This window comes from Podarcis erhardii (assembly GCF_964252035.2).
Source record: "Podarcis erhardii genome assembly, chromosome: 10".
Lineage (NCBI taxonomy): Eukaryota > Metazoa > Chordata > Lepidosauria > Squamata > Lacertidae > Podarcis > Podarcis erhardii.
The window spans coordinates 32,683,934-32,708,593 of record NC_138500.1 but is presented as its reverse complement, the minus strand read 5'-3'; the positions used below and the strand labels follow the sequence as shown (position 1 = coordinate 32,708,593).

Below are 24,660 nucleotides of genomic sequence, written 5' to 3'. Positions count from 1 at the left end.
CAATATATATATTAAAAAGTTTATTCAACAATAAATTTGTACTACAAATAACTTTGAAATAGTAGTGTATATTCTTGTTTTAAGTGTAAAACATAATCCATGCAAACATACAAAAAAATGTAATTCAAGGGTGTATGTAGAGCACCATGAAGTTATTAGCTTCCATTTGTTGTACGACCTTAGCAGGTATATTCTGGCTGCTGCTAACATTATTGCAGATCAGAATTTTTTTCTTTGGAGTGGATATATTACTACCTTCCTTCAAAACATTAATCATTTTCACTGTTGGAAGTGACATATTATTTGCCATGGTAACTTGATTTTATCTCATTAAAAACAGACATGGTGGTTCTTCCCTCCCAGCAGGGATAGTCATTCCATTTGAACGTTGCAACTGGTTATTACCAGCACTGATCTGAGCCCAGGATGACTTGGTAAACAGTGGTTTGGTTGGCCAATTAGTTATAGTTAAAGTCACTAATGTGCAAGAATGCTAAAGAACACACCTGATCGCAAAAATCAGAATGCAGCAATATGATATAAAGGCAGTGTATACTGGAAACCATAGAACATGAATCCAGTGCCTATTGGCATCCTTTAAATTGAAGTTCATGGACTTATGACTACAAAACTCACAACTCAGTGATTGCAGTTGAGATAGCTGAGAAGTCTAGGTTTATACTGTTCTTCACCCTAATCAGGCTATGTACACATTAGCAGCTTCCTTAGGAGACTGTTGTGTGGGTCAGAACAACAGGGCCAAGGAACAAATATGGCTCTCCAGGTTTCTCCATAGGGCCTTAGAACATTCCTCAAACCCCACCCCTCCCTGGCTCTGCTTTGCACCCTGATTGTTTTTACCTGGCTAGAGCAGGTTCTTGAACTCCAATAATGCTTCTTGCTTCTCTAGTTGAATAGAAAGATATGTGCAAGTGCATGTGGAAACTAGACTACACTACAATGCTAACATCTGCTCTGCCCACTGCTGGCATTCCGTGTCATTAAATGGTCACACATTATGATGTTAGTATGTGGGAGCAACTGTCCCTAATTTGTTGGTTCACTTACTCAGATTTAGGTCATGTTGCCTCTTGAAGAGGTTATCTTCAAATACTGACTCAAAATGTAGCGAAAGCCCTAAAAGTGTGGGATTCCTTAGTTATGGATCTTGGAAGCATTTTGTAATGTCTACTCTAGGGCAACACTGTGACTAATAGTGTGAAATTACTGGATCAAATTTCACCTTGGCAAGAGGTGGTCTTAGGCAATTTGCTTTGCTCTCCATATGGCGATAAATATACTAGCCCACCTTTTCAGATTGTTGTCAGTAACCTTTATGTAATGTATGTAAAGATTATTGGATATTTGAAATGTGCTGTATAAATGATTAGTATTATTAGTCTAATACAAGGCTCAAAGCAACTGGAATATATAGATTGAATGTCATTAACTGAATTGTATGGCTCAACAGAAATTCAGATTCCTCTCATGTGTTAAGAAGCCCCTTAAAACATGAGAGTGGCAGCTTGAGCTTTACAGCACAGTGCGAAAGAAGTATGCCATAGCCTTTTGCTAATACTGCTTGATACACAAATGGTGCATGGTTAATTTTCAGAGATATTCTGGGCATTCCAAGATCCCAATGGGGATACTATATTTTGAGAGTAACCTAGAACATACGTATATTTGCAATCCACTATTCCAGAAAGCAATATAGGTTCATTGGCAATTTTGTTGGCCAAGAGCAAATCCACAAGTGCACCAAGAGGTCTGTGAAAACTTGCTTTGCATCTGTTTTTCTCTTTTCTTTCCTCCCTCTTCTCCACATCCCAAAATACTTTCCTCAATACGTTCACAATACATTCTGGCTTTGTAGCCATTCCATCCTCGCCTCGGCTATCTCCTGGCCGTACCAATCGTGCAACTTTGAGAAACAGGCTGTCTCTGGAGACACCGGGCTTTCCTGCACAGCAGAACCAAGGCCTGGAGCAAGCATTCCACCTCCACTGCTGCAAGCTGGTCTTCGGCGAGGGGGTAAAGGCGGGGGTTTCAGAAAGCCCACATCATGGTCCAAAACAGGTCCTGCAACAGTGCAATCATTGGCCCATGTGGAGTACCCATTTTCTGAGATGACAGGATGCTCCTGGAGGGGTACTGCTGTGGAACTGGAAAGATGTCGCTTCCAGGCAGAGGAAGGTCTCTTTGGAGATTTGTGACAGGTGACTAAGCTCTTCCGCGCTTCCTCCAGCTGCTTCTCTAGTTCTTTAACCACGAGCCTCATGTAATCAAAGCTGGCCCTGGAAAGGGCCTTCACCCAAACCTCCATTGCAGCCTGGCAATCAGCAACCAACACATAGGCCTTGCCACCACTGCCATCGAAGCGGATAGCAAAGGCAAACTCCTCAGCGGCCTCGCACAGCTCCACCGTGCAGCCCTCCAGCACAATGAGACCTAAGGGTTCGCGGCTCTGCTGCTCCTCAAAGTAGAAAAGCAAGTTGCCTTTCAGGATGAACCAGCAGCGGTGGTAGGAACTGGTGTGATGGTGGTGGCGGCGACGTTCCACACGCTTGCACAGAAAGCCCATGTGGTCTGCCGGAGAGTCGCAAGTGGCATAATGTGCCACACAGCGCTCATTCAGCTTCATTGCCATAAGGGTCCCCTGAGGAGCATAGAGACAGACAGGTTTCCTGATTGCACCAAAAAGTGATATTTTAAAGTCCCAGTGACACCCGGAATATAATTTTAGTCAATATTCCAGCTCATCTATACTGTTTGAGAGAGCAGAGAGAGTCTTACCCAAAGCCTGGATTTTGATGGATCTGCCTTCTTCCATGGATAGATGTGTGCTGCAGTCTCGTCTTAGGCCACTAGGTACCCAGCTCTGCTAAAACGAGGGACAAAAGTTGCAGACTCCACTTAGCTTTTGCTGCCATTAAAACAGCAGATCTTCGCCTCTTTAATCAATAGCGGCACCCTCTTCTGGAAGCTGGAATGGAAACCACATTCGGATGTTTCCCCCTTTTTATACCTAGAGCCATCAAGCTGACTGGAGTAACAGCAAGTTGGATTAATGGCCAACTGAACTGAGTCTCGAGAGTCAGAAAGCTCTCGGGAGGAGATGGAGATCTTTTTAAAGCCCAAGAACTCAGGCTGCCTGCCTAGTCCCCAGGGTGGGGTGGAGTGGGGGGGGGATCTCCCAGAAACGGAGCTTGCGGAGATGGTTTTGAACTCGGGGAGAGCAGGCCTGCTCTGAAAGCCAGGGAACAGATTTTTCTCTCTAACCTTACCTTGTTCCAACGCGGGATCTCTAACCTCTTTATCCATTTCGGCGTACCCTGTTACCCCTGCTTTAATTAATGTGTTGATTTTAAGGCGGCTGTTTTGTTTTGTCCTCCCTCTTTCTCTGCGGAGCTCTGACTATTATTGGTTTAGAGCAATTTCGTAATGCAAAACCCGGAGCGCAAGATCGCTTCTGGAGTAGCAAGCTCAGGGATGGCTCTTTAACAATCCACGTTTTCCAACCCGCCTCACATTACAGAGCGGAGGTTTTACTTTTTTTTATTCCCCAATTCCTTCCCCCTTCCCTTACTGCTCTGCTTTTTCTCTTGAGGTCTTGGAAGCCACGTATAGAAGAATCAGACACGGAAGACTTGATTCGCCATCTCAGACCTTTATGATTAAATCTTCTTCCTTGGATGTTTCAAAGCCTTTCATGACCCTATCTTTCCTTTAACTCTGTGAAATGGAACAAATTCCTTCCAGTAGCACCTTAAAGACCAACTAAGTCAGTTCTTGGTATGAGCTTTCGTGTGCATGCACACTTCTTCAGATACACAAGTGTGCATGCACACGAAAGCTCATACCAAGAACTGACTTAGTTGGTCTTTAAGGTGCTACTGGAAGGAATTTGTTTTGTTTTGACTATGGCAGACCAACACGGCTACCTATCTGTATCTGTGAAATGGGTTCAATGGTCAACATCCACATCTCTCCCAGTATCTGCACTGCTCCCCAGCGCCCCAGATCCTTTGTCCCAAAGAATCGTATTTTTACTGAGAAATTGTGTATTTCTCCACCTGAGCGTTTGCAAGAGCCGGGTCAGGGCTCGTCGCAAAAGGCAAAAAAAAGTGCAGGACAAGGAAATCAACAATTTTTCTTGATGATCGTGCTAATTTATAAGGATCTCCCAAGGGCTCTTACATCCATAACCACTCTTGCTTATGCGTCTTCCTTGACAGCAACGCCAAGGTCGGGTCAAGCTGGAAGTATAATATTGGCGGCGCCACTAACGTGTCGGTGCTAAAGTTGTGCGAAACATAAACAAAGAACCTGCAGAATGTTCTTTTAAAAACATATACATGCTACTTTATAGCCACCAGAGGGCATCACATTGCCGCATGCAGCAGTTTCACAGGACTAGAAGGAAGCCCTTCAGTCAGAAAACAAACAGCACCGGACTCCCGAAGTTGTTGTTTGGTCGTTTAGTCGTGTCCGACTCTTCGTGACCCCCTGGACCAGAGCACGCCAGGCACTCCTGTCTTCCACTTCCTTCCGCAGTTTGGTCAAACTCATGCTGGTAGTTCCAAGAACACTATCCAACCATCTCATCCTCTGCCGTCCCCATCTCTCTTTCCCAACATCAGGGTCTTTTCCAGGGAGTCTTCTCTTCTCATGAGGTGGCCAAAGTATTGGAGCCTCAGCTTCACGATCTGTCCTTCCAGCGAGCACTCAGGGCTGATTTCCTTCAGAATTGATACGTTTGACCTTCTTGCAGTCCATGGGACTCTCAAGAGTCTCCTCCAGCACCATAATTCAAAAGCATCAATTCTTCGGTGATCAGCCTTCTTTATGGTCCAGCTTTCACTTCCATACATTACTACTGGGAAAACCATAGCTTTTACTATATGGACCTTTGTTGGCAAGGTGATGTCTCTGCTTTTTAAGATGCTGTCTAGGTTTGCCATCGCCTTTCTCCCAAGGAGCAGGCGTCTTTTTATTTCGTGACTGCTGTCTCCATCTGCAGTGATCATGGAGCCCCAAAAAGTAAAATCTCTCACTGCCTCCATTTCTTCCCCTTCTATTTGCCAGGAGGTGATGGGACCAGTGGCCATGACCTTCGTTTTTTTGATGTTGAGCTTCAGACCATATTTTGCGCTCTCCTCTTTCACCCTCATTAAAAGGTTCTTTAATTCCTCCTCACTTTCTGCCATCAAGGTTGTGTCATCTGCATATCTGAGGTTATTGATATTTCTTCTGGCGATCTTAATTCCGGAGGACTGCAAAGGCGAAACGCTTCAGGCGGCAGCGAAGCCAAGGTTTCGCGAGTCCTTGATATGTTTTAAGCAACCAAGAAAGCAGGAAAGGGACAAGGGAGAGGATGCTGCCAAGCAGGGCATAGGAGAATGACCTCCCGTCAGCATGAAGTTAAGGAAGTGGTTGCCAGCTTCCTGCAGCCTCCCAACCCTTGACAGGCTGCTGCAAGGGCCTTGGCCGACCTGCATGCATTTTAAACTACAACTCCCATCAGCCCCCGCCAGCACAGCCCGCCGGCCTAGTCTTTTCAAGGCGTGGAATCAGCTTGCTGTTGTTATCTCGGGGCCAAGCTAGCAGAAAGCAATAGAAGTCTTAGAAAATTAGCTTTCCTTTTTGTCAAACACATACCGTAATTTTTTATTGGAATTTTGCATGATTGCAGTTTTGATTGTTGTGAACTGCTTTGTTATCCACTGATTTGAATAAATGGTTACACCTCCGATTTGATTTTTAATCATACGCTTGTTCAGGGAAGTTTTTAATATGTAACGCTGTACTGTTTTTAACACTTGATTGGGAGCCGCCCAGAGTGGCTGGGGAAACTCAGCCCGATGGGCGGGGTATAAATAATAAATTATTATTATACCTGGATGGATGCTTAATGCCGAATAAAAGCCAGGAGCCATCCCCTGATGCAATGTGTTGGGCGCCTCATCAGATCACTTCGGAGGCAAGGGTTTTTTTTGTTTAGTTAGAAGATGATGCTCCCACACCCGCCTTGCGCAAAAATAAAAAAAGCGGGGCAAGGAAGTTTTGAGGCGGGTATGTTGCTAAAGCATCTGGAAAAGGGCACAGTCTTCTGGCAGGGTTGCCATATTTCAAGACGTAAAAACTAGGACACCCCATGTTGAGGGTTCCCCCCCCACAAAAAACCCGAGATTTTTCGATTGACTAGCTAGCCTAATATCTAGGACAAAGCGCCGCCTTTCGGAAATCCCCCCCCCCCGTACGTCAATTCCGCCTTTGGAATCCCGCTGATGTCCGGGATAATCCGGTCGTATGGCAGCCCTAAGAGGGAGGTATGGATTGGAGGGAGCAATATTTATTATTGTGGGGGCGAGATGCACGAATTTCAGTCCTTTATTCCGTCTTCTCTTGCGCTGAGTAAGTTTGCCATATATGCCGCCAAGAGCAAGCCGACGGAGCCCGCCCCATCCCCGAGCTGCTGCTGCTTCCTCATTTGCTTGCAGCCAACAAGCCTCGGTGCTAACACGACTCAGATCCGCAGGCTCGCAAAACTGGTCAGCTGGTCATGTGACCAGCAGAAAGCAGGAAGCACGCGGTTTGCAGCAGCCTCTCCTGAGCCTTCGTCCTTGCACCTGGTGTGGTCGTTTATGCTCAAGTGTGGCTCGCAGTCGTGTATGGTAAGCGCGTGATTTGACCGGGAGTCGTTGTCTGGCGGGTTGGAGAGGTGAATGTTTTGCTGGGGCTCCCCGGCTGGGAGACAGGGAAGCTGAGCAGGGGGAGGAGGTTATCGGGATTACCCGTTTCTCTTGAGAATGAAATGTCTCTCTTCTCTGCGATCTGAATCTTGTCTCCAGAACGTGACAAGGAACAACACAAAGTGTGAACAGCCAATAATGCCGTAGTTATGCTTCCCCCCCCCCGCCAAGTCAATACATCGCTTTGCCTTTAGCAAAGTTCTTAACTGCATTTTGGGAAAGATCCTACCAGGCAGCCTTCCCCAACATAGCGCCCGCCAGATGATTAGGGCTACAACTCCCATTATTTGCAGCCAGCACAGTCCTCCGAACACCTGGAGGGCACCAGTTTGGGGAAGGCTGCTGTAAGATCTCATGAAGTGACATCTGAAATAAGGCTGACTTCTGCATCCTCTTGACCCACCTAGAATAGTAATAGCCAAGTAATGTGTGTGTGTGTTCAAGCTCTTATGGTTGTGTAATAGTTTGTTGCCTGTGCTCTAAACTTCTTCTCTGTTGTTCCAGAATAAGCAGCTATCTTCTTTTTAAAAGACATCTGAAGGCAGCCCTGTTTAGGGAAGTTTTTAATATTTAATGCTGTATTGTTTTTAACACTTGATTGGAAGCCATCCAGAGTGGCTGGGGAAACTTAGTCAGATGGGCGGGGTATAAATGATAATAATAATAATAATAATAATAATAATAATAATAATAATAATTCCAGAAGGCAGAGCTAGTAAATTTCAGCTAAACCTTGGGAGCTGACTGCCTTCACAGGAGAAAGGGGTAGATGCTCTGTCACTGGAGATCATAGAATCATAGAGTTGGAAGAGACCACAAGCGCCATCGAGTCCAACAGATAATTCTGTTAGGGCTGTTAGGGCTGTTGCTGTAGTTGTTTCTTGCACTGCAGATCCTGCATTGAGCAGTAGCTGATTGGAATACATGAATCCTCCTGCTCTGTAATTCCACCTACGGTAATTGCGCCACACCAGCCACTCCCATCATTCCTGACCATTAGCCATGCTGGCTGGACCTGATGGGTGTTGTAGTCTAAACTATCTGGAGGACACCAGGTTGGAAAGTCTGTTCCACACTCTAGAAAGGCTCCACTTCTCCACCTGGCTACCTCTAGTGAAATATTGACTAGCTGATGTTTAGCAGTAGATGGTTTTGCATTTACACTGCTATGTTTTAAGCACAACAGCAGCTAAGAGATAAAAAAAAATTAAGCTGCACAAGCTCCAAGTGTTGATCTTCTTTAAAATGAATTTTATCTGCATGGTGCCTCCATTATGATGGAACATAATAATAACTCATTCCATGAGCAGTGATTCTCAGGGTCATTTCTTATCTGAGTACAGAGTTTATTATCCAAAGGATAACAGGGACATTTTTATTCAGGAGTAACCTCATGACTCCTTGGCCACCCCCAGTTTTTTTACCTTTGACATTGTCTACTCTTTAGAGATGTTGAGTTTACCTGGATCATATGTCAGTGTAGTTGAGTAGTCCAAGTGATAGTCTGATCCCTTTCAGGATTAAACATTTCTCATAATTTTGGCTGCAAATTCAATGAATTTGAAACTGAAATTATAATCAGGATCAGGCCAACTACAGAAGAAATCCAGGGAGTTATTTGCACTGAAGCAGCTTGAGATCAAAGAAGTTACCCCCAGGATCCTTTGCAGATAATTCTGGGAGTGCATCTCTGGGATTTTTCAGATGTGGCTGCTTGGGGCAGAAAATATCTTAGGCTGGCAAGGAATGGACTCTCTTTTGGAGTTCTTGCAATAAGGGGGGCAAAACTCTGAACTAAAAAACAAGAAAAAGGGATAATTTTCAAAAATCATCTGATTAACATGGATCATTGAAGCTGATATGAGGAATGTTGCTAATTGTTCAGATTTGTTCTTGAAATAGCCCAGGACTTTTTAGAGTTTCATAAAGAGGGCAAGTTTTCCTTATCATTTCCATATTGCAAGACACGGGGACTGGGCTGGTTGGGGATGATCAAATAGGCAGCACCCATGTAATTGACTTGCTAGGAATGTAAAACGAGCTATGCAGCTTCCCAACTGCTCCACTGTGCTGACTCTTCCCCTCCTGAGAAAGGCGGTGGTTGAAACTCCATGAAGGCGGTGGTTGAAACTCCATGAAGCCCAGGCATATCTGCATTCTAGGTGACCACCTGGCTATGTAGCTGCCATTGTAACAGCTGGGGGAGCTACTGCAACAGCTCCAGGATAGAAACTGCACAGCACCCTGTTCTTTCTGCTGCCAAGCATAATAGGGTTATGGCAGCATAGATGATATTACACGACAGCTAGGCCATATGGCATCACACAACATTACACCGGAAAACTTGAACATCAGGAAACAGTTTCTGTCTCAGTAGCTGTTGCTCCAGTTTATCTAATTTTCTGAAACTTGGGCGTTCCATCCTGAACCCACTAGCTACTACTGCTCCCCAATACTGTCAGATATTATTTGCTTGTGTCACTTCTCGCTACACCCTTCTCTGAAGGCTCAGTGGTAGGTCATGTGCTTGCAGGCAGAAGTTTGTCTAACTTTCAGAAACGGGGGCAGGTCATGCCTAGATATCCCAAAACTGCAAGCTACAAACTAGACACTATGCAAGGAGGGACTACAGCTGCATCCTGCCTTTCTTTAACATCTAATCCTCCCATGGACATTTACAAACCTGCTTGGCCTTGAGACCAAGGCTGCTTGTCAATATGTGCTTTGGCCTTGTGCTGTGGTTTCAATCTTTGGAATGACTTTAGCGCTTCAGGAGTAGTAGGACCGGAAGGCGGCTCATATTTATTTGATGGCATATGTGATGATGAACGGGACGCAGGTGGCGCTGTGGGTTAAAGCCTCAGCGCTTAGGACTTGCCGATCGAAAGGTCGCGGTTCGAATCCCTGCGGCGGGGTGCGCTCCCGCTGCTCGGTCCCAGCGCCTGCCAACCTAGCAGTTCGAAAGCACCTCCGGGTGCAAGTAGATAAATAGGGACCGCTCACCAGCGGGAAGGTAAACGGCGTTTCCGTGTGCGGCTCTGGCTCGCCAGAGCAGCAATGTCACGCTGGCCACGTGACCCGGAAGTGTCTCCGGACAGCGCTGGCCCCTGGCCTCTTAAGTGAGATGGGCGCACAACCCCAGAGTCTGTCAAGACTGGCCCCTACGGGCAGGGGTACCTTTACCTTTACCTTTATGATGATGAACTGCAGGGCTGGAACATATGAAGCTGCCTCTTACCAGGTCTGGCCAATGCTCTATCTAGCGCTGTATTGTCTACATTGATTAGTAGCAGCGATCTAGGATTTCAGACAAGGAGTCTTTCACAACTCTACCTGAAGATGCTGGACCTTCTGAATGCAAGGCAAATGATCTTCCACTCAGCTATATCCTCCAAGGGCTATGCAGATCGGAAAGGCAGGGGATCTAGATAATATCTGATAGCACAGGAGAGCATCATGCTGGTGGTAGCTAGAGGCTCTTGGATGGAATGAGAGCACTTTGAGTCATGTGTTGTACTGTAAAGTTTGGATCATGTTGGACAACTGATTGTACTGTTCAAGTAGGGGTGTCTTCGGATAATTACACCTTTGCTTAATAGACTGAGATGTGCACAAGTGCTTTGTTCCCCTTCCCTCATCCCTTCGTGATCCATCTCAGTGAAATGTAGTTTTGTGTTCCATCCTGCACCTGGAAACTAGGGTTATCATCTTTGGAAATGAGCCAAGATCTCAAATCCCAATCTGAGGCAGTTCAAGATTTCAGCTTGTTCAAAATAGGTCTACTATCATTTACCGGTTTGGACATGACAGTAAGCCATGGTTAATTGGAGACTTGCTCATTTCACTGAAGCATGCTGTGAAGCAAAAAGCGAAGAGGGTTGTGGAGTGGGGTTGCTGTTACCTTCAGTAACCTTCTTACTGAAAACTAATATTATTTGCTCTCACTCTGCAGCATTGATTTATTGATCGGTAGTCATGAAGCTTGTAGCGTCTGTACTGCTTGCAGCCTTAGTCACCACCTCCCTGGCTCTGGAGAATGGGCTCATGAGGATGCCTCCAATGGGGTGGCTTGCATGGGAGCGATTCCGTTGCAATATTGATTGCAAGACTGATCCACAGAACTGCATCAGGTAAGCCTTGGAAGCTCTGCAGCTTATACATGTGCGGCAGGGGCAAGGGAAGGGTAGGAGAAAGAAGTGAAGTCCCCTTGCGTTTCACACAAAGCTGGATCTGTTTTGCAGGAAGGATGCCTCGAGGAATGCCCATTTTACTTTCCGCCCATTTTACTTATGCTTCCATCTGAATACCCACTAGCTGTGCTCCACTTTTCAACTTTACATTAAAAAACAAACAAATTGGTGGAAGGCTTGATGAATTCTGACGGGCCTGTCAAGGAGGGGGTTGCTTTCCCAAGTCCTCCCTCCAAGCTACTAATCACTCACAGGCACCGAACGGGTTATCAGGCTTTATTGACACCTTCTCTGGCACCAGCTACAGAACATCAAACAGGAGTCTCATCCATGACATGTTCTCTACTCCCCTCGGTAGGTTAACTTGAATATTTATAGGGGCTGGGGAATCCTGGCAGCCAGCCAGCCCCATCACCTGCTCCCACTTGGAGGACTAATTCTCACCACCTGCCTGAGGGACCCCACCCAGCGACACCTGCTCACAGAATCACTACTTCATGACAGGGCCCACAGGCCAGGCACATTTTCCCTGCCATCATCACTGCTGTGTTCAATGTGGAGAAATAAAAGGGCAGCGAGTTTATGTTTTACATTAGGAGGGATGTTTGCTGAGTGGAGTTTACTTCTGTGTAAACATTAGAAGGGTCTTGACCATGAGGAAGAGCACTGCTGGATAATATAGCATTATGTTCAAGTGCTTGCTAAGAAATCTTGTTTATTTGAATAAAGATTTAATATTGTGTAATGTATTCTGACGTTGGCTTTTTAACACACATTATTTGTAATGCACATTGTGTTTGATGTGGGAAGTTGTTGTCTGGTCTGGACAAAGTCAGTTTAACTGTTGCTTGAGGCCTGAACTGGCATCTGTATGTTCAAATTCGCGGTATGCTAAAGAAGGAGAGAAGGAATATATAACTCACTCGCTAGGTGAAACTTTAGACTTTTCAGTGAGGCGGTGTCTAGTACAAAAGCCAGAGGGAAGCTATCCGGGGCACAACAAGACAAACCCACAGAAAAGGGTTGGGAAAAGAGGGTTCCAGCACAGCCTTCAGTTATTGTGTATGACAGAGAAGCTTGGGGACTTAATCTTGTAATAAATAAACATAAACAGCTTTGTTAAATTTAACATTTGTATCTGTCTTTGTACCGTGCCTGTACTGTACAGTTATCGGTGAGTTAAATTTTCAGAGGGGAAAAAGGTGACTGAATAGTGGCAGTGGCACAGGTTAGGAGAACCATTGGAGAGGGAGTTGAGTTTTGTTATTGTACATTAAGTACATAAAAAAATAATGAAATGCAATATGAAACTTCCATTTTAATTTGTTGTCCAGCTGTGGAAGCTCTCATGGGCAAAGCTTGCCACCTGTTGGTGAAAATAGGCAACTGCATGCTTGCCTTGGTTGTACAGCCCTGCATGGGTGGTTTCTTCCATGTTGTTCCCTGTGGCCACAAATAGTTCAGAGTCACTTGGATGTTGTTTTAAACTTGCTTTTCTCTTTGTGGGGCAGTGAAAAACTCTTCATGGACATGGCGGATCGTCTGGCAGCAGACGGCTGGAGGGAGCTGGGTTACATGTATGTCAACATAGACGATTGCTGGATGGCAAAAGAGCGAGATTCAACAGGGCAGCTGATTCCGGATCCTGAAAGATTCCCTAGCGGCATCAAAGCCTTAGCAGATTATGTGAGTGATCCATAGCTCCTGATGGTGAAGCAAGATCCGGGGCATCTCGCATCCGTGGTTTTTAAGAATGTATTTTGTGCTTTTATATATTGATTTTATTCTGTGAACCGTTGTGATACCTGCAGATATAGGGTGGTATATACCGTATTTTTCGCTCTATAGGACGCACTTTTTCCCCTTCAAAAATGAAGGGGAAATGTGTGTGCATCCTATGGAGCGAAGATGCCATAGCCCCGCGAACCTCCCCCGGCTGGAGAGGTGACGCGCAGCTATGGCAGCAGCCTCTCCGCTGCTCCCCGACCTGCTCTTTGGGGCTGGTGGTGGGCTTCCCCCCGCCAGCCCCAAAGAGCAGGTCGAAAGGAACCTGAAGCCTGGAGAGCGAGAGGGGTTGATGCGCACCGACCCCTCTCGCTCTCCAGGCTTCCAAGGTAGCCGCCTGAACGCACCTTAAACGGCACCTTGTTTTAGAGGGGGAAAACAAGAGGGGGGAAATTCTCCCCCTCTCTGCGCAGCGCCTCCTGCCGCTTCGCTGAAGGGGCGCTGGGCAGAGAGGGGGAGAATTTTTTTTTCTTGTTTCCCCCCCTCTAAAACAAGGTGCGTCCTATTGTCCGGTGCGTCCTATGGTGCGAAAAATACAGTAAATTCAATCAGTCAATCAACAAGAATCCCCTTCTAGCCATCAGTAGTGAGGACTAAAAACCAGACAGCCGTTGGATTCAGGAGCAGAGTTGCCCATGATCATCATCATCATCATTTTATTATTTATACCCCGCCCATCTGACTGGGTTGCCCCAGCCACTCTGGGTAGCTTTCAGAACATATACAAAACATAATAAAACATCAAACATTTAAAACTTCCCAATACAGGGTTGCTTTTAGATGTCTTCTAAAACTGGTGTCATTCTTTATCTCCTTGACATCTGATGGGAGGGGGATCCACAGGGAGGTGCTGTCCAAATCACAAATAGTTGCTGTTAGTTGTATCCAGTTCCCACCTGGCTCATGCTTGCCTTTCTGCAGTCATGGGAATGCCTATAGTTAAACTGGAACTCACTCCCACAAGAGGCAGCGACCGTCCCTAACTTGGATGGTTATCAATGGCTGCTAGCCATGATGGATGTATTCTCCCTCTGTGGTTGGAGGCAGTAATTCCAGTTTCTGGAAACCACCTGGCAGGAGAGTTGTCCACGGTTGACCAGGCATCTGGTTGGCCACGATGAGAACACAGTGTTGGACTAGATGGGCCAATGGTCTGATCTAGCAAGCACTTGTTTTGTTCCGATGCTCATTTCTGAGCTACGCCGAGCGTAGGAGAAAAGTCCTGTGCGAAACAGCCCCAAAGCATGTACTGGATGTCGGAATCTCCATTCGACCAAGCTGATAATGCTCATCTTCGGAATCGCCTCCCGACGATTAATTGACGACCTGATCCTTTGATAAGGCCTCAGGCATGTCGTCCCAGCAGAGTTCCCAAAACACCATGTGGAAGAAACGAGAGGTTTGGGCTACATTGCTATGCTTTATTTTCTAGCTACGCAGAGAGCAAAAAAATATACATCCTCTCCCTGTGAGAGCAGAGAGCAACTGAACAAAGGAACAAAGGAAACAGGAAACCACTAACGTCACATCCCGTCTCCCTTTCCCGTGAGACTGCAAGGTCTCTGGAATGTAAACAGAGTCCTGTGACTCCCAGCAGCTGCTCAGTGAGAAACAGAAACTAGCACTGGATATGGGTCCCATAAGCTCTGAACATGGGCTGCAAGTGAGAGATGGGGAAATTATGAGGAATTTTCTCCATATTAGCTCTATTCCAGAGTGAGCGGTACCAAGCATCCACTGTAAGCTTTTGGGTGGTTTTTCATTGAGTTGTAATAACATTCTGCTGCCAAGATCCTATATGAGGCCAATTATTTTGACATTGGTATCATCAAAAATATTCAGTAACATTAATTTTGGACAATAAACAATTGTTTCTTTACAAATAGTTCTGTCAAAATTGAATTCCAAAAATCTTGCACTAACTGCCATTCAGTCCACCATAAATGATAATATGAACCAAGTTATTGCAAGCCCTCCAAAGAATTTTCTGATGCGGAAATAAAACATTTTTGACATTTGCAAAGAAGTCCTATACCATCTGTGTAATAATTTTAAGGCGTTTTCCCTAAGAAAACTGGAAACAGGTTTTAAGGGCCTAATCTGATTTTACAAGTATTTCATCGTTCCCACACTGATCATGTAGCTATGTTAACTAATGATATTTTTAATCATAGTTAAACACACTCCAGAGTATCCCCTAACCTCCAAATTGCAAATCTGGTATTCCATTTTTCTGTTATCAAAATGGAAGTGTCATAGTGGCAGAAAGTATGCGAGGGTAGAGAGTCTTTGTGCTGACCACCTCCATCGCAAGGATCCTTCAGAAGGGAGTTGCTGCCAGGAAGATTATGTGCAGGTGTATTTTGATGCATTGAATAGAATAATAGTTTATGAGTCACGGCAGAGGGGAGAGCATGTGTACAAATTCAGCTGGTATTTGTTTGTTTTGTTGCTTTTTAAAAATGCTGTTAATATTATTTTATAGATATGAACGCTGTAGTACTTTGTGAATCCTATAATATGATTTTAATTAATAAATACAAATTGGACTATAATTTGATATATTTTTTATTTTATTATTTTTTAATTCAAGTATTATGATTGGATATTTAATTGGATGTTTTTATTGGAAAATCATTAAACATGATTCTTTAAAAAAAGAATCCTATAGTATGATTTTTGGTGTAACACTGATGTTTAGCTTTTTTTTTTAGTTGTATTGTTAATAGAGGGTAATTGTTTTATTTGTGATTTGCGATGGTTTTGCTGGTGATTTGTTAAGCATTTTATGCGATTTATGCTGTATTCGTTGTGATGTTTCATTATGTAATTTTAATCTTTTGTTTGTAAGCCGCTTTGGGATTTATTTGAGTGAAAAGTGGTGTAGAAATAGAATATAAATAAATAAATAAATATGGGGAAAGACAGTCAAGCATGGCAACACACCAGCTGCTTTGACTGGTCGACGTTACAGTTAGTCCATGGCAGTTTTCCCTCCATCTTTCAAGTTCTTCTTTCTTTCCGTAGGTGCATGCCCGGGGGCTGAAGCTCGGCATCTACGGTGACTTAGGCACCCATACTTGTGAAGGGTATCCTGGCACAACGCTGGACCGGATTGAACAAGATGCCTCGACATTTGCCCAGTGGGGAGTGGATATGCTGAAGCTGGATGGCTGCTATTCTTCAGCATTTCAGCAGGCTAAAGGTAAGGACTGAGGCTTCCTCGTTGCCTCTGTTCGCTTTATCCTGCCCCCTTCAGTGCTCCATCTCCATCCTGCCTGGGCCTGGACTGACCCCGGCTGCTTGATCTTGCTGATAAAAAAATTATTTGAATCTGCTTTTGAAGTGTGTGTTTCTCAGATACAGTGGTACCTCGGGTTACATAAGCTTCAGGTTACAGACTCCGCTAACCCAGAAATAATACCTTGGGTTAAGAACTTTGCTTCAGGATGAGAACAGAAATCGTGCAGTGGCGGCGCAGCGGCAGCAGGAGGCCCCATTAGCTAAAGTGGTGCTTCAGGTTAAGAACAGTTTCAGGTTAAGAACGGACCTCCAGAACGAATTAAGTTTTTAACCCGAGGTACCACTGTGTGTGTGTGTGTGTGTGTGTGTGTGAGTTACACAAGGTGTCATTCATTATTTTTTTAAAAAAATCTGGTTTAAGAGGAAATCTGAATTTAATACAGTCGTGTTATAAGGGTGCTATCTAAATCATTGTCAGGGTAGACTCATTTAAATCAGTGAACAAGTTTATTGATTTCAGTGGGTCTGCTCTGTCACTAACACTGGATATCATGTTATGTCTAGATATTCTTTTTAAACCAGAATCATGGCCATCTTTAAAAACATGCTAACTGAAAGGCATTTTTTTTTCCGTTTAAAAAATGGAGTGGGCAGGGAAATAACTTGATTTCTGAGTTATATATTGTCAGGGGCTCAGGAGCAGAGGCACAGGGGAGAGAGGAAATGGAGAGCGAAGGGGAAGAATCTGAGGGCAGCGTAGGGGAGTATGACAGTGGCCCGAGAGATTCCATGAGCTTCTCCAGCGAATCAGAAGATTCCCAGAAGGGGGCGCCGATGGCCAGGGCAAGGGGGGTCCCAGGGGGGACGCACCAGAAGCAAGGGGCCAGCGGGGACTCCCAAAGCAGCAGCGGGAGATCAGGGCCAGCTCCCCCACCAGAGCATAGTGGGGGGGAAGACTCCCATGCATCAGGGCCAGCGTCTCCTCCAGCAGGGAGAGAAGATGAGTCAGGGCTGACCACGCCTCTGTTGGAGAGTGAGGGAACGGAGGGGAGGTCAGGCCCAGCTAGCCCCCCCGAAGGGGGAAGCAGTGACAGGAGCAGTGTAACAGTCAGGAGGAAGGTTGCCGGCTGGGCGCGGGCGCCAAGTTCAAATGTACAGGCGCGCGGGACAGCAGAAAACCCGGATTGGGAACCAGGTCCTAAAGCCCGCCGGAGGCAGGGGGAAGACTCAGGGGACTCAGCGTCAGAAGAGTGCAGAAAGGGCAAGACCCCAGCGGACAGGCGGACCCAGAGGAGGAAAGAGCAGAGGAAGAGGTGGAGCAGGGCTAGAGTCTTAAACTGGTGTCTGGGGGGAGGAGATTCAGACGGAGCTTCAGCGGTCTAGAGTTCAAGACGTAGAGCTGCGCGCCGCGGCTTTGAAATCGAAACTGGACTTCAATAAAGACTTTTGTATATAACAAGAACTGGCGTTGGTCCTTTGTGAGCTGGGACCTCGGGCAGCTCTGACATATATATAAAACATAATATGCCTCATGTTGTGTTTCTTATTGTGGGCTTTCAATTGAATCCAAGTAATCACAAGGGCAAGAATACAGGAGACTGCATTCTGTACCTTACCAGAATTATCCTTGGAACCCAAATAGATTTTCTTGTTTTCCAGTTTCCATGCCTGCTCCCTTGCAACTTGCTCAGTTTTCAAATTATGAATATTCTTTATCCCTAAAAGGTTATCCTAGAATGTCCAGAGCTCTGAACGCAACAGGCCGCCCAATTGCCTATTCCTGTAGCTGGCCAGCCTATCGAGGGGGACTTCCGCCCAAGGTGAGGCCTAGCTGAAGAGGCTTTGGGGCTGAGGTCACCTCCTCTGTCCTTTAAAGCATGTTCAGAATTTCTGAGTGGAAATTTCCCATCCCATTTTGACAATTTGGGTGGAGTGAGCAGGGATCCACAAATCTATGCCCACCACTGGCCACCAATCAAATGCTTCTTAAGCTGATAAGAGACAGGCAGGACGGCCAGTCTGGCCTTGTGCTACACTTTTGGAAGCACTCTGGAAACAGCTCAGCTGACAAGGAGCAAGACCTCAGTCCTCCCTGACTCATCATTCCATATCCACAAAGGCAACCACAGGGGTGAGGGGAGGGGTAGAATAAAAAGCCTCCAGGACAACATCTATGATAGTTTATGTCTCCTTCAAGATCAGGATAGGTTATTTTGATTCCCCCTATATTATCCTCACAATAACCATGTGAGGTAAATTAAGCTGGTAGTTGATGACTAGCTGAAGATCATCCAGTAGGCTTCATGGCTGACCAGGGATTAGTAAATGATCTAAGTCCAACACACACACTGCTTTTCATTTTATTTTTACAGTGTAAATTAGCCAAAAAGTGGTTTCTCTTTGAGTGGTTTTGTCCAAGCGGAGTACAGTAACTAGAACAGTGTTTCCCAAACTTGGGCCTCAAGCTGTTTTTGGACTACAATTCCCATCAGCCCTGACCACTGCTCCTGCTAGTTAGGAATGATGGGAGTTGTAATCCAACCACAGCAGGAGATGCAAGTTTGAGAAACATTGAGCTATTAGGGAAAAGAAGAAGAGACATTATCTGCCAATGTGAGCTTCCCAAGGGCTTCTTGTTGGCCACAGAGTGCAGGACTAGTTGGCCAGTTGAAAAAAGCATGGCTGGATCATCTATTGGCACCATTTCTGTCTGTTGATAATCCTAGTTTGCAGCACCTGTTTTGGGGTACTGCTTCAGGGTCCAATGTTATTATTTGTGGTCAGTTTCCCCATACTTTTTGTGCTGGCTGGGGCTTATGGGAAGTGTAGTCCAAAACATCTGGAGGGCACCAGGTTGGAGTGACCTAGACATGGTGATGTTGAGCAGAGGAGGTTAACATTGAAGCTAGAAGAGAGATGGTCTCAGAATTTCTAACGCTAGAAAAACTGCACCTCGCCCTCTGTTTCTCCAAAGGGTAAAGTGTACAGCTCTATTGGTGAATAACTCATTTCACATCTTTTTTCCAGGTGAACTACACACTCCTGGCAAGCATATGTAATCTCTGGCGAAACTATGGTGATATACAAGACTCTTGGGAAAGTGTCCTCTCCATAGTGGATTGGTTCTCGGCCAATCAGGATGTACTTCAGCCAGTGTCTGGCCCTGGCCATTGGAACGACCCAGACATGGTAATGTTGAGTTGAGGAGCTTAACATGAAAGCTAGGAGAGAGGGAGAGAGACTGTCTCAGGATTTCTAAAGTTAGAAAGATGCAGCAGAGACTCTTGTTGGCAGGAATTCCTCTGCTCTCAACATCTTGCTTAGAAGGGCTGAAGCCTGTAAGTTAAGTGATTTAGCTGGCTTTTGTGTTTCTTTTTGGGAATCCTTCAGTCCACTGCAATGCCCATCCTTCTACCCTGGGTTGTTTATAGCCTTCCCTTCTGTGACCTCTAAATGTTTTGCAAATAAACACACGTTGCTTCATTTATTATGTAAGGTGTGGAGAGTCAAAGAGTTTTGCATGACACAGAACTTCCCTCCCCCAATAAATCTCTCATCTTCATGCAAACATACAGATTTTTTGGCTTCTGAAATGTTTACCAGTCTCCACCCGTTTTCAGTTTTTTTCTTTTGAGCCTTCAAAATTTACAGGGAACCGTGAGGTTCCCTGGGTGCTGTGCATGGCAGCCATTTCTAGACTTGTGCACTTGGTCCCTGAAAATATGTATATATTAGAACATCTTAGAACAATTGGTGATGTGCATATAGTCCAGTGGCGTGCGGTCATTGGACAAAGGGAACTATGCTAGTCCCCTAAATGTTCACCTGGTGCCTCCTTCCCAAAGCCCAGGAAGCTTCTGCAACATCAGGACTTCAAAACATCACACACATGGCATCGACCCCCCCATGCCCCTCACAAGCTAGCACCTCTGGCCCTAACTGTTTCCCTATGAAAAATTTCACTGCATGCCACTGATATAGTCCTAGTGGCCTGTGCATGCAGCTCCTGGACTAGATTTACCTTATAAAACAACGTGAGAAAACATGCTGTACAGAAGTGCTGCTGAAAGAGACTAATATTTCACGTCCTCCAATTCAAAGCAAATTTTATTGCGATTTTAAACCAGATATTACAGATTTAATGCAGGTTTGGTGGCTGGAAAAAAGAAACATGTCTGCCCAATCACAGAGAACTAGCTTTTCTGATTTCTGTTCGGTGAACTGGAGCAATGTTCTTCAAACTTGGGTCCCCAGATGGTGTTGAACTACAACTCCCATCATCCCCAACCATTGTCTAAGCTGGCTGAGGATGATGGAAGTTGTAGACCAGCAGCATCTCCACAATCTGCTGACAAATACTGAACTAGAGCCTTCTCTGAATCGAGCCATCTCCTTTTACTTTCATCCTTCATTTCAGTCTCATCCTTAGTTTTAACCTCCTCCTTTGTCCTGCAGCTAATCATTGGAAACTTTGGCCTCAGCTATGAACAGTCCCGCTCCCAAATGGCCTTATGGACTGTGATGGCTGCTCCCCTTTTCATGTCCACGGACCTCCGCACCATTTCTGAGCAAGCACGAGAAATTCTACAGAACAAATTGATGATCAAAATTAACCAAGATCCCCTGGGAATTCAAGGACGCAGAATCCTTCAGGTAGGGAAGGACTGGATCCTGTAACTCAATAGATAAGCATAGCCTATAAACCCTTGGAGCTGGGAGTGCTGTCTTCTGCTTTTCGATCTGAGGAGTTGTGGTAACTTGAGCCAAATGTGGGTAGCTTCATTTTATATCCTGACTTTCTTCCAAGGCATATAATCTTAAAGGGTGCAGTTAGACTCTGGTGCACTTTTTTTCTGTAGCGTATTTACAGAAGTAGACCTACAATTTAGACCTTACTGAGCACTGTTTGCTATTGGTAGCACTGATTGCTACAGGTAACAATATTCCCTGTTTCCAGCCACTTAACAATTTGCAGTGTTCAGTCCCTGGTATCTCTAGGGAGAGCTAGGGTAGATTTCTGTCTGAAACACTGCCAGTCTGTGTAGATCATACTGAGGCAGATGGACCAATGGCCTGATCGAGTATAAGGCAGCTTCCTAAATCCCTTGTGTGTCCCAGTGGAGCGTTCCTGTTATTGGCACATAACTCCAATCTGCTTTTGTAGGAGAAATCTCGCATAGAGGTGTTCCTGCGCCCCCTTTCCCAGTCAGCCAACGCTCTGGTTTTCTTCAGTCGGAGGACAGACATGCCGTATCGCTACACCGCGTCCCTGGCCCACTTCAATTTTACCCACAATGCTGTGTATGAGGTAAGAAAAAGACAAGAGTTATCAGTATCTTGGAGTAGTTCCTATCCTTGCACACCAGCAGGGCTGCTTCTTGTCCTGTGTAGAGGGAGGAAGGAGGCCTTTGGGGGTGCAGACTCCACACACATCATCTTCAAGAACCTGTATGTTAATGGTGTGTCTCAAAGAGTCTCCGCATTACCATGGAGAAATCTCACTCTCAGCCTTCCAACCTTGAGGCCCTTCCCTCTAGCATTCATCTTCCCCTTGCCTACCTTGGAGTAGGCCTGGTATAGACACAACAGATCAGCAATGTAATAAGTGCTTTGAATGGAGCCACACTGGTGTTGCTTCTCTGCATGGTGCACAGATTTGTGATTTGGCCATGCAAATGTTTGTCTTTTGTGTTTGGGGCAGATAGCGGAGTTAAAATTAGCATGGAGCTCTTTACCCATGGTGCATTTGCCCCACAGTGAAGCCTTCACCACAATTTACATTTTTTAAAGGTCACCATATCCTTGCTGCTTCTTTTGCCAGTGAGCTGTGCATTTGCAACAGTATCAAGAATACTACTGCACAGCAAGCTAGTGGTACCTTGCAAGATGAATGCCTCGCAAGACGAAAGAGTTTTCCGTTTTTTGAGTCGTTCCGCAAGACGAATTTCCCTATGGGCTTGCTTCGCAAGACGAAACGTCTTGCGAGTTTGTTTCCTTTTTCTTAAAGCCGCTAAGCCGTTAATAGCCACTAAGCTGCTAATAGCCGTGCTTCGCAAGACAAAAAAACCGCAAGACGAAGAGACTCGCAGAACGGATTAATTTCATCTTGCGAGGCACCACTGTATAATGCAAACCGGAAACTCACCATCACAGTTTGTTTGAGATGGAGGGGTGGCACAAAACAATGAGATGGGGAATTAAGTTTTCTGTCATTTTAAAATCCATCTTGCAGATTGTTTTAGCACTTTTCCATTTGTCTGCTATCATGGCTGTGAAATAGCAACTGTATCCGGTATATTCAAAGCAATGTATCCATGTTCATTCATTTATCTGTATATAATATACATACCCACAGAGTTAACTATGTTCTGTCACAATGATTCCTTCTGTTTCAGGCACAGGATGTGTATAGTGGTCAAATTATCACTGGCTTGAAGGCTGCCGATAACTTCACAGTGGTCATTAACCCCTCTGGAGTAGTCATGTGGTTTGTCTACCCAACTACATACCTCGGCCAGCCGTCCAGCTTTGTGAAGCAGCTGCCTGAAGCCAGGAAGTTCCATCCTTCTGCCATGTGATGCCAAAAGGCCAATCGCTAGCTGCTACGATTTCTCAGCGAGTCAGGCCAGGTGCGAAAGTGTTTCACCTTGTATTGCTGATGGCACCTCCAAGTGGGGTAGGTAGGTGGGGCCAGAAGGGGGATTTTACACATGCAGTGTAAGAACTGAGACAATGCACCATCTACCTCCAAGGTGCTACTGCCCGATTCTATAGATCCACTTGGAAGTTAAGTCTCTACTTGCATCACAGAGTTGCAGCCTTAATGGTAGCCAAATGCTTTGACATCATTGGAAATTTAAGTTTAGCTCATCTTAAAACAGTATATGGAAATTTAAGATATTCATATGTCAGTGAAAACTAACTTGCCTGGGATTTTCCAAAATTGGTCTGAAAAAAATCTGATTAAGCTTCAAATTAACCATTTTCTTCTTTCTTTTCTCCTCCATGCTGCAAGTATTTTACCTGTTGTAGTATCCGAGGCAGTTAGGTTTCATAGTGCAGCACATGGAGAGACACCCAAACACTCTTATCTGCATCCAAGACTTACTAGAATCCACAACAGCAATTCACATCTTTGAATGTATAGTTGTAGACACCACTCTTATGATCCTTTCTGCATGCTGAGAGTACCAATTGTGAAAGCTAGCATTTCAGGTCACAGGGATCTAGTTAGTCTTTTCCTTGACATGCTAGCATATCAGCAAGGCAACTTATGGAAACAGTCAAAATAGGCTTGCATGCATTCAGGAAGGATGTATCACGTTGCTGAACATAGTTTTGGGTTTTAGGAATATCAGTTCCCTTCTATTTCAGACAACAGGTCCATGTGGTTCAACTTCCTGGAAGCAAAGGCAGCACACCTCTTCTGTCCCCCCCCCCACCTGTTATTCAAAGGCTGTATTGTCTTGGGCTAAAGGCAACCTCACCTATTACAAAACTGTTATGGGAAACATGTGTATATATGGATTAACATTAATTGTACACACAGATGTTCATGCAAGTCTTTTATGACTTTAAATCAGGGTTTTTTAAAAAAATCAAGCAATATATAAATTTTGTGAAATAAAATAAAGACAGCCTCTGTTTTAACTTTTTAGGCTAAAATGAACTATAACATTTTTTAAAGTTTTCATTTCATTTACTTTGTGAGCCGCCCAATTTTTTTTCTTAAGGGGTGGTTATTTATTCAATACGTTTATATAAAGTAAAAACGGTGGAAGTGTAACAGTGGGAAACTTCAGTTGTACAGAGGCAGAACTGGAGCTGAAGGAGCCTTTGGGATTGGTAAAACTGCTATAAAATACACCCGAGAAATTAGGAATCCAAGAAGGGCAACCTTATCCAAAAGAGGCAGTAACTTTGGGTGATAGATTTCAGGACGGCCGCTATCTTCCCATTGTCATCTGTGGAGGGGACGGGAAATATGCAAAATAAGTAGATTTAACACTATAATCTGATTTAAGAGCATTTCCCCAACATGCTATTTTAAAAAAGCTGGGAGTGGCATGCTAATCAAAGTAAGGCACAGGAGCGGATTCCACATGCAAGCTATTATCTTTGCAGCAGTTTGTTAGAATCCACTTAGTCAGACATACAGTGGTACCTCAGGTTACATACGCTTCAGGTTACATACGCTTCAGGTTACAGACTCCGCTAACCCAGAAATAGTGCTTCAGGCTAAGAACTTTGCTTCAGGATGAGAACAGAAATCGTGCTCCGGTGGTGCAGCAGCAGCAGGAGGCCCCATTAGCTAAAGTGGTGCTTCAGGTTAAGAACAGACCTCCGGAACGAATTAAGTACTTAACCCGAGGTACCACTGTACTCAAATTAGGGTTCAGCATCTCCTTTGACTAATGTAGGGTCCTGCACGTGTTGTATAGTGATGAAAAACTACAGGTTACTAAAGGTGTTTCAAACTGGTGGCAGCCACAATCTAACATGAATATTATAGGCTACTACTTGATGAGCCAGCCGTCACCACTCTCATTTTACCTTCTGCAATCATTTTTTGTAAAAATGAAAAACGACCATATAAAACCACCTTTCTGCTTGTGTCAAGGTCTTTTTGTCTTAGGTTATCCACCTACCTCTAGAAGTATATTTTATAGGAATCAGATGAAGGACAA

At 44.9% G+C, this 24,660-nt stretch overlaps 2 protein-coding genes across 7 annotated transcripts; one reads left to right on the top strand and one right to left on the bottom strand.

Moving 5' to 3' along the window:
* Nucleotides 1–5: 5 nt before the first annotated feature.
* On the bottom strand, nt 6–3,455 carry PHETA2 (PH domain containing endocytic trafficking adaptor 2). 6 transcript variants are annotated; one of them, XM_081877676.1, is made up of 3 exons: nt 3,288–3,455; nt 2,797–2,884; nt 6–2,687 (listed from the first exon to the last, which is right to left on the bottom strand). In XM_081877676.1, the coding sequence occupies exon 3, from the start codon at nt 2,648–2,650 to the stop codon at nt 1,853–1,855; it is 798 nt and encodes a 265-aa protein (XP_081733802.1). In that variant the 5' UTR covers nt 2,651–2,687; nt 2,797–2,884; nt 3,288–3,455; the 3' UTR covers nt 6–1,852. The 6 variants fall into 6 exon arrangements, with proteins under 6 accessions (XP_081733802.1, XP_081733801.1, XP_081733800.1 ...); XM_081877675.1 differs by having other exon boundaries at nt 2,797–2,881; XM_081877674.1 differs by having other exon boundaries at nt 6–2,659; nt 3,288–3,452.
* Nucleotides 3,456–6,522: 3,067 nt separating this feature from the next.
* Nucleotides 6,523–23,416, top strand: NAGA (alpha-N-acetylgalactosaminidase). Its single transcript, XM_081877643.1, has 9 exons — nt 6,523–6,677; nt 10,708–10,885; nt 12,457–12,631; nt 15,758–15,935; nt 17,699–17,793; nt 19,001–19,162; nt 20,429–20,626; nt 21,138–21,281; nt 22,369–23,416. The coding sequence occupies exons 2-9, from the start codon at nt 10,731–10,733 to the stop codon at nt 22,549–22,551; spliced, it is 1,290 nt and encodes a 429-aa protein (XP_081733769.1). The 5' UTR covers nt 6,523–6,677; nt 10,708–10,730; the 3' UTR covers nt 22,552–23,416.
* The last annotated feature ends 1,244 nt before the right edge of the window (nt 23,417–24,660 follow it).

Coding starts and splice junctions, on each gene's coding strand:
- PHETA2 (XM_081877676.1), bottom strand. CDS start 2,650: ATGGCAATGAAGCTGAATGAGCGCTGTGTGGCACATTATGCCACTTGC.
- NAGA (XM_081877643.1), top strand. CDS start 10,731: ATGAAGCTTGTAGCGTCTGTACTGCTTGCAGCCTTAGTCACCACCTCC. Junction 15,936..17,698: donor AGCATTTCAGCAGGCTAAAG/GTAAGGACTGAG, acceptor TATCCCTAAAAG/GTTATCCTAGAATGTCCAGA. Junction 20,627..21,137: donor AAGGACGCAGAATCCTTCAG/GTAGGGAAGGAC, acceptor CTGCTTTTGTAG/GAGAAATCTCGCATAGAGGT.